General features: G+C 39.7%; 1 protein-coding gene across 1 annotated transcript; it reads right to left on the bottom strand.

The window, feature by feature from the left end:
• Nucleotides 1-1,430: 1,430 nt before the first annotated feature.
• Nucleotides 1,431-6,774, bottom strand: kcnj12b (potassium inwardly rectifying channel subfamily J member 12b). The gene is made up of 2 exons (XM_029437992.1): nt 6,226-6,774; nt 1,431-3,106 (listed from the first exon to the last, which is right to left on the bottom strand). The coding sequence occupies exon 2, from the start codon at nt 2,976-2,978 to the stop codon at nt 1,707-1,709; it is 1,272 nt and encodes a 423-aa protein (XP_029293852.1). The 5' UTR covers nt 2,979-3,106; nt 6,226-6,774; the 3' UTR covers nt 1,431-1,706.
• Between the last annotated feature and the right edge of the window lie 4,898 nt (nt 6,775-11,672).

Raw genomic sequence — 11,672 nt, forward strand, 5'->3', positions numbered from 1 at the left:
CCCGGAGATAGTGATGTTACCTGAGATAGAGATAGTGTTAATCCTGATCCTAAAAGCCTTTTCTTTTATAATGTTAAAGAGGATAACATGTAGTTCTATCTGGAAAAATAAAGCATACATTTTCTGCATTCTTTTTTTTAGAGATGAATTTAGATAAATTTATTTGTATAATTGTGATTCATAATAGCCTACTGTTTTCATTTGTTCATTACGTTGTTTTAACTATATCTATATTCTTGGGAGTTTATTTTGTTCCTTAATATTTATAAGAAGGTATTACGTACGTTGTTACAATCGCCCCTGCATGTGGGGGCAGATGAAATATTTGAGTTCTTGTGTTTCAATCAATATTGTGACTCTCACATTGCTTGTAAAAACATTGACATGCAACAATTGCCCGTCTCCCCTATGTAAGCTAAGCAAAATAATGTAAGCTTAACTGGGTTATGTTAGAATGAAATAACAATCGGATCTTACATGTTAAACTTTATCATCATAGTTATAATACTAGGACTAACTATCTTCATACTCCAACACAAGAATAATGCTGTTTCTTTATTTCCCAAGATTTCTACATGGATCGTCAACTGATGAGGGCGCTAACCTTTAGCCTGGGACCTGTTAGCTTTAGCCTTTTAGTGGGATATCATGATGTAGCCACACATACATATATAAGACCCTTTTGTAATTTAAAAGTCAGCTTCAAACATTATAGAGTGAGCTCGAGGCGGCCATTACAATTAACTCATGAAGCGAACGTTAGCTTTAGCCTATGAAATAAAATCATCTAATCAATCAATCTGCCTTGATTATTATTGTAAATTGCATATTATGTTGCTGTGTGAGAAAAGAAAGGTTGACAGGCGTGGCAACAGCAAACAAGGGGAGTGCGACTTAGCAAACACTCGTTCAGTCAAGCTTTTGGTAAAATGTTGAGAAAGAAATTACGTATTTAACATCTACTCAGGTTTAAATGTTTCCTTCTGGATTAAATGTGAAGACAGAAATGAATAGTTTCCATCATAAATGACTTCTGATGTACCATCAAGGGTGTTTTCCCTTTTTGTGATGGAAATAGTTAAAACTCTACCTTGTCATGAGTCTTTCATATTTACATGCAGTCCATAGTATGTAAGCCAACTAACCAAGTCATCCATTGACTTTGCATGGTGTACAATCTTTAGAGTCGTATAATAAGTTAATACGTTTTATGATTAAGAGGAAACTCCACTGTTGATCCACATCTCTGTTATTACCAAATTATTATGGAGAAATATTCCCAAAGTTTAGTTTTCTAAACATCATCTGCAAAGTGTCAATTTAACTCCACACTCAGTTGCAAATCGTATACTTGAGGACTGTGAACAGCACCTACAGATAGTCCCACCAAAACTATGAAACATTTTCAAAATATCCATACAAAACTATGCTATTGTCATGCACTTTATTACGATCAACTGCACATTGAAACATGACAGTTTAGTTTTTTTGCATTTAATAAAGTTCCGTAACCATCTCAGGGAAGCAGAAGAGTTAATCCAATGAGAAATGTGAGTTTCATCCTTGCTTGTCTGATGGAGATCAGTACTGCTGTTTCTCCATCTTTCCTGGTATCCTCATATCAGTAGAGGGACAGTCATAGGGCTTTTCACACAACGCTTGCATTGCTCTGCATCAAAAAACTAAAAACAAGCAACAGCCAAAAGTTAAATCTCTGATTCTCTACGGGATGACTTCTGATCACGTCCAGGTGTGGTCTGCTCGTTCACTCGCTCTGATGAACACTTCCTGTCTTCCTCTTTCTCCACATCTCCCTCCTCATCCTTGCTGATGAAGGCCAGCTCGTTCTCATAGCAAAAGGAGTTGGCGGCAGATGTTGGGAATTTTCTCTCCTCCATGTCCTTGGCACTGCACCTGGGGGTGGATGGTACTTCGAATGTTTTGTGAAAGTAGGCATAATCTATCCTGTACTGGCTCTTCTCCTCAAAGATGACGGGCTCAAAGCGGTGACCCCACAGGATCTCCGAGGGCAGGTAAGAGCTGCGTGCCTGCGTCGTCATGGCTGTGGCTTCCACCAACCCTTCAAGTATAATTACTATCTCAAAGTCAGATGTTTCGAGATCCTGCTTACTGATGCCAAACAGTGGACTTTCTTCATCAATCTCATGTATGACCGTGAGGGGTGCAACCAGAAACAGGCGGTCTGTGCCATTATCGTAACCGACATTCATGTCAAGCTGATCCAAGGGGATGTATTCGCCTTCCTCTGTGTAACGGGGCTTGACGAGCTGGGCTCGCACATGAGCTTCCACAATGTGGCTCTTCCTCAGATTAGCAACCCTAAACATGAGGCACAGTTTCCCATCACGCAAAGCGATGACTGCGTTGTGGCTGAACAGTAGAGTCTCTGCACGCTTTTTGGGCCTTGCCATCTTGGCCATGATGGCACCAATCATGAATGCATCGATGATGCAGCCCATGATGGACTGAAAGACCACCATGAAGACAGCAACCGGGCATTCCTCTGTCACACAACGAGCACCATACCCAATGGTTGTCTGGGTCTCAACAGAGAACAGGAAAGCTGCCACAAAGGTGTTAACCTGCGTGACACAAGGAACAAAGCTGTCGTCCCCTTCGGAATGGTCCATGTCACCGTGTAGGAGGGCGATGATCCAGTATGCCAAGCCAAATGTTAGCCAGGACACCACAAACACCAGTCCGAATAGCAGGAACATGTATCGCCAGCGGACATCTACACACGTTGTGAAAATGTCCGATATGTACCGCTGTGACTTCTCATCCATGTTTGAGAAATGGATGTTGCATTGGCCAGCCTTGCTGACAAAGCGGCTGTGGTACTTGCGTCTCGTGTGAATCTTGCCATTGCCGAAGCTGCCCACAGCAGGCATTGTACTCAGTCTCAGGCCTTCTTCACAGGACACAAAACTGTGGTGGTGGGCCCTTCCCACACTCATGCCTCAGTGGGGCTCAGCCACGTTCTCACTATCAGCCTTGATCATACAAAACTGACCAGGCTCACAGGAAGTACGCGGCTCGGTCCAAAACAGACTGGAATTGAGAGGTGAGGCACAAAAGTCGTTTCCTGTCAAGGAAGGACGGGTAAAATATTAGTATACATCATTATCTATAACGTGCCCACAATTTCATTTTGTAAAGTGAATCACCTGAAAAGTTTATAAATGCATTTAACTTCGTTTAAGCCAAAAATGAAGATAACCACGCAGTAATGTTTTTCAATTCTACATTAACATGTTGCTGCTGTTGGCTTCAGCAGGAACATTAAATACACTGGACAAAGCCAATGAATATGATGTACATTCCCACTTACATTTTCCCGTAAGTAGCTTCAATGTGAGATAAAAACAAATGTTTTGCACAGTTTAAGAATATCACACTACTTTGTCTCTTTGTTCCAGCACACCATTGACAATTACTACTTCTACTACATGTTTAGGACAGACTTCTGCTCCTCATGACGCACTTATAAATATATAGACTTCTCTAAGGAATCACTCACTTTCCACTCAAATAGTTTTCGGAGCTGGTTTCTAATAATAGCTGCTGATTTACAAAGCTTTCCCAGCCAAACTTGTTGTTTTTTCACTACATCATTATTCTCTGGTGATTTAGTAACCATCCTTTTAAATTGTTTTCCTCTTCATATAGTCAAAATGCCGATAATTAATGAGTATAATTTACAATAATCTGTGTTTTGAAGCTGTTTAGATGTCGATTCATTTATACTGCACAATTTAGGACAGACATGGAAATGATAGTTTAAATAGATTTTCAAACACAACTTAATTTCATTAGTAATATATCCTTTCAGACCTTTGATTTTCTGTCCTATCTCTTTTTCCCCCCCCTGCTCTATTGGAAATACTCTGGTGTATACAATGCATGTTTCTCTGATCAACAAGGTACAGAAATAGCCAGCTAATCCAATGCCCTGCCATTTTATATGACGTATCTTCTGTTTCCTCCAGCTGGCACAACTATTAGAGTCACTGGAGTACTGTGATGAGGCTGTGTGATTCCCCTGTGAGGCTGAACTGGAAAATAAAATAGGCTGAAAAAGATTGGGTATCATAGAAATGATTTCTTGGTACTAGGAATTGATGGAATCACTTCAGGCACATTAATGGAAAAAAGGGAACTTTATCCTGATCTGTCCGAACTGCAGCCTTCAGCACATTCAGCTTGTGCTGGATTTACTACCCTAAAAATAACATTGGTTACATCTTCTGCAGAATTTCCCACAAATTGTTTCACATTGAGTTTTTTCAAACCTGTATTTATTTTGAGTCTATTAATGTTTTGGTCTAACTAACTCAACTTTGTGATGCATGAGAGTCTACAGCCATGCTAGTGGCTCTGTGAGGCTGTACTTGGGCACAGTGATGCTCTGAGCTAAACGCTAACGTCACTATGGTAACATGCTCCCAACGATTAGCAGGTATAATGTTCACCATGTTCACTCAGTGTAGCATGTTGACATGGGGAGCATATCTATGTTCCCAGGGTCCTATGGTTCCCAGCTCAACATCCTCTTATTTTAAGCACATTAAGGAGTCCTTTCAACTGGCTTTATGTTCTCAGCAATGTTTTTCACTGGGTCAAATTTTTAATGTTTGTTTCCTTTGGTCAATATGTTGAAGTGACCTACAACTTATAGCCAACGGGTGTTTTACTTTTTGATTTGCCCTCAAATGTTTGGGCAAGCCAGTTTTCTTGACATCGATTTTTACCATTCAAACTGGATTGGAAATGCCCATCTGCGAACCTAGGGTGATCCTCTTAAGGGAAATGCTGACACTTGCAAATTAGCACAATGCAAAAAGTAATCCAAAAGTATTTAGACAAATTGAAATTTTTACTGAATAATGGCTAAATAAGTAAATAAATAATAGTAAATAAGGTAAGTGTGCCACATTCATATCCACCTCAGGATGCATTGTAACCACTCAATCTGTTGAGTAGCTCAAGTTAAAGTGTATTGTCCCATGTTTAAGTACAGTGAAATGCTTGTACCAAGACAAAGCAAGGTGATAGCAGATCGCAGCTAGCAAGTCACCGTATTGCGCCATCTTTCATTTACTCTAATTTAGTCTTTAAATTAGTCTTAAAACTCCAAATTTCAATGCCGTGTTGGCGCCTGAGGTAAGTCAGGGATCACCAAAGCCATTAGGATACATCCTCTGGAAACCTGAGTCTACTTGATAGTAATCAATAGTTAAAGCACTGAGTGATACTTGTGTCCCTTGATGTTCAGCTGCTCTGATTCTTTATATGATCATTCTATTATTATAGGTTTACACTTACTGATGGAACTTCACTTATTTCAAGTCATAAAATAAGACTGTCACACCATCACACTGCAGACTCTTCAACTACAACTCAGCGCACGATGAGGCGTTGGTCAGCAACTGGCTGTGACATGATTTTGATCATTTTATTAGTCTTTTAGGATATATGATAACAAAACTGCTTGGGTGTACTCGGCTCTGAGAACATAGTAGAGATACTTAGGATTATTGTTTTTTGTTTAGTTTCTTCAAGAGACAGCATGCAGTCAAACATCAAATCTTGAACTTCAGCGCTTTAAGAATGAGTCGTTATAAAGCAACTGAGATTTCATCTTTAATTAAACTTCCAAATGGGGTCGCAAAGGCTGCTGTGCAGTTGTTCTCAGCATGAATACTCTATAGCTATGGATAGATAGACAATAATACCCTGTACATACAACAGAATGGGTTTTTAACATAAAGTAGATGATGAATTTGATATAAACCTTCTGTACAGATTCAAGGTGAGGTACGTTTTAAATCCTCAGCCTGAATTGTAAGAGTTTACAGACTCATGGATGACAATTGATAACAAGTTGGTAATCTTTTGCTTATTTTAGTATAGGTGTGTGTGTTGTACATAGTAGTTTCTGATTCGCAATGCTCTAGTTGCTAAGAAGCAAAGGATATTAATAACTAATACTGAGCTCTCACAGGAGCCACACTCTGCCTGCTGGGCTGTGATCTTCAACGCCGGAGCAGAGATGAGTCTATTTTTTACTGACGTTTATCACAATAGAGACTGAAAATATATTTGAATTGATCAATGAGAGACGTCCACAGCTCTTACATTGCAAGGGTGTTGGCTACAGTATTATATTAATATTTTGTCTTTCTAAAATCACAAGCAGCTTACCTTGTGTGCAAACGTTTCCAATAAATGTTGATTTCCAACTTTCTTTTTCTTCCAGATCTCCCTGTCTTTTAGCCAAACTGCTGCATGTTTCTCCTCAGGCTTCCTTCAAATCTTCTCTTCTGTTATGGGTAGAACCACTCAATCCTCCCGAGGCAGAAAAGTAAACGGTCGAAGAGTAGCATCATGTCTGTGCCTCCTAGTTTTAACGTGTCTCTTTCTCCACTCAATAAGCAAAGCATTACAATCCCTCCTACTGTCAAGTCCTCCAAAGTTACTACTCGACTGATATCCAGATGAACAGAAACACAAAAAATACTTTAGTTAAGCACTGAAGCCATAATCATGACCTCAAAACAGCACAGCGACTTGATCACAGCTATCCCCAATTCAACGTCTGTAGGGCTCCCATGGCCTAAAGGGTCCAATCCAATCAAAAATCAATCCCTCACAGTTTATTTTAGAGTCACGGGCAGTCGGGAGTCTCACACTTTCTTGATATATCTGCTATCTGATCTTCTTCTGCTGCAGATCCCACTCCGTATCCCACATCCAGTGAACTATTGCTCACTGCTCAGCTCTCGTCCTCCCCCTCCCTCTCACGGTGTCACTGTAGATACTTGGCATTTGGAGAATACATGCTCTTCCTCTACCAAGTGTTGCACTGGCGCTGGTCAGCAATGCTAAGAGTTGAAAGAACCAACCGCTTTACTTAGGACTAATGTGTACTAGAGAGACCAGAAAAGACCTACACATAATCAATTTATTAATTGATTTCTCTGGGGTTTTGTTAGGTTAAATTATATTTCCTTGGAAATATTTCTTATTTTGTGACAGTATTGCTTTAAAGACTGGACAACGCTGTGTGGAGTGACATATCTTTAAAACCTCTCTTTCTTTCAGGCAAGCCAGAAAAAAGACACACATCTGGCACATTGGGTGTATTATCGGACCAGAGGTTAAATCTACACGTTACGTTGACATCTATGGTAATTTACACATCTAATTCACTACCATGCTCAGTAATGTTGTCTTTATTTTAACTAAAACCAAACATACCACCGAGTGGGTGGTGTGGTTTCCATTTTTGACTCATTCAGAAAGCAAAGCAGCTCCTGTGTGTGTGTGTGTGCGTGTGCGTGTGCGTGTGCGTGTGCGTGTGTGTGTGTGTGCGTGTGCGTGTGCGTGTGCGTGTGCGTGTGCCTGTGTGTGTGTGTGTGTGTGCGTGCCTGGATAAGGAGGAAATTAGTGAATAACTTGCTTGACTGTACTTAGGCACAGCCTGCTTTGAGCTAAATGCATGCTGTTGTGAGCAGGTGCAATATTTACCATGTTTACCTTACCAGCTGCATGTTAGCATGTTGGCATGCTATCTGCTTCTTGGCACAAAACTCCCGAGGCTGATGAGAATGTCCACAGTTTTGCAGGTATTTGGTCAGAAGCCAAACTGAATTTTTGATTTAATGATGGCACCAGTTGAAAAGTCATTAGGATAATATATCATCTGGGGACCATAATTGGGTGTACTAAATGTTGTGGCAATCTATCAAATAGATGTTAAGATATTTCACAGAATAAGTGAAAATGCTGACCTGCCGGTGGCTCTAGATCTAGAGTCAGGGGATCACCAAAGTAAGTAGGGTTCATGTTCTGTACGCCATGAATGCCTGTACCAGATTTCATAGCAATCCATAAAACAGTTCTTGGAAAAACAAATATATGAACCTCATATGGCACTTGAGGAAAAGTCAGAGGATCAGCGACGTCTGTAGGATTCATCCTCTGGGGTCCATGAATATTTGTACAAAATGTCATGGCAATCCATCTTCATTAATCCAAAATTTGACCAAATTTAATCAACAATTAATTTCCAATCACCCCAGATTAAAATATATCTGCTATGTACAGTGTGCAAAGTACAACTTCTACAACACATCTTATGCTGTTTTGTTTTTTTAAACACGACCACACTGCTCTGCGAGGACGTTTGTGATTATTTTACAGGACAGAAACAGGATCAGGAGTTCAGGCCTGAAGCAGATTCACTGGAGGCCATCGCAGGGCAGAGAGATGAGTGGAAAGTGTGTGTGACATTGCAACATGACAACCTCCAAGGAAGCTAACCCATATCAGTTTTCCAATTCTAGTAGGAAATATTGTTTGACCTTTGAGAGTGTCAGTGCTTTTTTTAGTCTTTCATATCTTTTTAGGACCACACATTTACCTACAGACATCACACTCCAGATTTTTTACACTCTGTTTATCCAAATGTCCATATTTGATAGGAATTTATATTTTTCACAACAGGAGTAACTTTAGATTGTTTAGAAGACAGAGCGGACATTGAGCCATTGAATAAAAGCTTTAGCAAAAAATGTAAAATTTGCCAGGCACAGGCTTGTGCTCCTGTGTGTGTGAGTTGTAGCTTTACATCCACTCTGCGTTAATGTTACTGTACTATGATGTCAGGCCTGTAAATGGGTCATGGGTTCAGTTATGAGGATGGCAGACCAGATGGAGATGTGAAGTGTGCTATAGGGACAGAGAGAGCCCGGCCGATACCTCGAACCCAGCGAGTTATTTTAAGGCTGCGGCAGCACAAAGTGGGCCAGGCTCGACCACACTCGGGAAAGCTGCAGTTTGATTACCTTTCAGCACAAGCTCTCCTGTTTCATATCGAGTGTTGTGTCACGTTGTGGACATCCCTGTGTCGTACAGCAGACACAGGATGTTTACACAAAGCTCAGCCTAACTAGTTCTGGCAGGACACTTATGATCAGGAGCATGGCAGGTACTCTATTTATACAAATGTGTAACCGTCTGTCTGGTACAGTCTCACCATCACTCCTGCTGCTCACGCTCATTTGCTGCAGGTCCTGCACCAGCCTCCTCATTTAGAGCTGCAGGTTCATAAAGTCACACGCTGTCACAAAGCTGCACAGGATTCAGCTTTTTTGTTGACAAGACATCCAGGCCTCACATGTCCTTACATTTAAAAAATGTAGTTATTATTATTATTATTATTATTATTATTATTATTATTATTATTATTATTATTATTATTATTATTATTATTATTATGTTCTATCTATAGATATCAACAGTATCTATAGCTGTTGGAAATAAAACGATCCACAAACGTTAACTCTTGTATAAACTCTTATGTTTATTCTAGTTCATACATTTATACAATTATTTGAGCAAGAGCTTGTAACTTATCATTTTTACCTTAGTGATACATGGAGATACTGTATAGTCTGAGTGATATTCATATCTCTGTTGGCAGCCAACACTGACAAAAACAACCTGAGTGGGGAAGAGAGGCGTTGTGCTCCCACCCAACAGAAAGAAATGCAGCACATACACAAGACACAGAACTTTTTTTAGGGAGGTGTTGAGTTTGCTCCAAACCAGCCTATTCAACATTCTTCCTCGGCCTAAAAAAGTGCTCTGATCTTGTGATCATTTTCGCTCCACACAAAAATAACTGAGTTTCAGGTTCCTCTTACTGTGTGGCAACCTAATTCAATCAAAACATTGTAATTGTTTCTGTTATTCTAACTCATATATGGATAGTGAAGTTTCTTTTTCCTCACATAACATAAAAGCTATTTGAAAAGTTTAACGTCATGGTCTGGTGCTGTTGAAAAGTCTCAAACTGTCTTATAGTCTTTTCAAGATGTCCATATCTGATAGAAATATGCTTCACATATTTACATCTTTTTCTGCGCCAACAAAACTTTGCTTGTTTGTTACATTTATTAAAGCGCTTCCCCAAATTCCAATCAGCCTCATCGTCCTCCATGCCGAGGCTGACGTTTCCAAACTGAAGCTGGTGCCAAATTTATATTTGTCTCAGGTGTAGGATCTATCCATTGTCATGGAAACACTGATAAATGTGAGTTGCATGTAGGTCACACGCCTCTGGACCTGATTTTCTAACACATCAAATTAGAGAAAAACAAGCGCATGCAGCTCTTTCCTCTTCACACCAATTTGAAAACACAAACGCAGACCTGTGTCACATGTGAGGGAAAAAAAGGTATCATTGGGGAAGCAGACAGTGTTCACTGTTCAGAGCAGCCTCTGGGCTGGTTGCAGTAATTGATCTTTGCATGACTAAATGGGCCACTTATTTTTACAGCGTGAGCAGGTGCACCTGTGTAATGGTGTTTCTACATCAGCCGCTGATCAGTCAACGGGAACATTTGTGGGGCAGCTCGTCCCGCAGGTGCACACACACACACACACACACACACACACACACACACACACACACACACACACACACACACACGCACACACACACACGCCTACACACACACACATGTACACTACTCCACACACAAATGAGTGGAGAAACAAACTGAGAGAAGTTTTTATTTTGAGATATATGATAATCACTTTCTTTATTCTGTTTAACAAGTTCTTATAAACATCACATTAGTATTAGAAACTCATGTCGAGGATATGATGAATGAATAAAAAATTAAATGAATGACAGCACATGAGAAAAAACCCATAAGAGAACTGTTTATGAACATTTGTCGAAGGTTTTCAAAGATTTAAGTTTTAGTTAGCTCATATTTATGTTAAAACCAGTCAACCACTGAGGAATCAAGATTAAGGAGACAAGAAAAAAATATATAATATATATATAATATATTTTAGAAAGAACATTTAACTGGTTTAAGGGACAGAATTCATGCAACACTAGGAACCCTAACTTCAGAAATATAAACACCTGACACCTGACAATCAAATCATGCTCACATGTTTCTGTATGCAATGGCTCTTTAAAATGAAAGTGGATTTCTAAGAGAAGTCCTTTAATGTGATAATCTCAGCTCAGGGTCTACTGCAAATAATAATGAAAGAAAATGAGGAAAGAGGCCCATCAGAGTTTTCCACGGTTTATCGATATTCAAAATATTTGCCAATTAACCTTCTGCCTTTACACTAATCAATTAATCAACTAATTGTTTCGGCTCTATCAGCTTTCATCCACATCTTACAGTATTCATCAGCAAATTAAATGATTTTGTCAAACATCTATTTCCATAGTCAAGAATGAACTTCATGCACACCATCATTTTCTTGTATCAGTGACACACTTTGAATCTATTGGATGATACAGTATGAACTGCACTTGCAGGTTCCAAGTTTACGCTCTTGAGGTGTTTTAGGATGAGAAATCTTACCTGCCTGATGCAAAAACCATGTTGATTTTCAGGAAACAAGTGCATAAATTGTGTTTATGTTGTTTTGAATGTCACAGCAAGCCAGAAAAGCTCACAGGTGCAGAATTATATCCAAGATGGATAACATTAGGAAGCAGCTCTCTCAAAGTGTCGGTTCACATGACTGCAGTTTCACACTCAAGACCCAAAAGGGAAGGAAAGATTGTGAGTGTTGGGTTTTAATGAGGTGCGATGTTCTTCTATAGCAAT

Source organism: Cottoperca gobio, chromosome 8, assembly GCF_900634415.1.
Source record: "Cottoperca gobio chromosome 8, fCotGob3.1, whole genome shotgun sequence".
NCBI classification, from domain to species: Eukaryota; Metazoa; Chordata; class Actinopteri; order Perciformes; family Bovichtidae; genus Cottoperca; species Cottoperca gobio.

Excerpts from the sequence above, each read along its gene's own strand:
- kcnj12b (XM_029437992.1), bottom strand. The coding sequence starts at position 2,978 with ATGAGTGTGGGAAGGGCCCACCACCACAGTTTTGTGTCCTGTGAAGAA.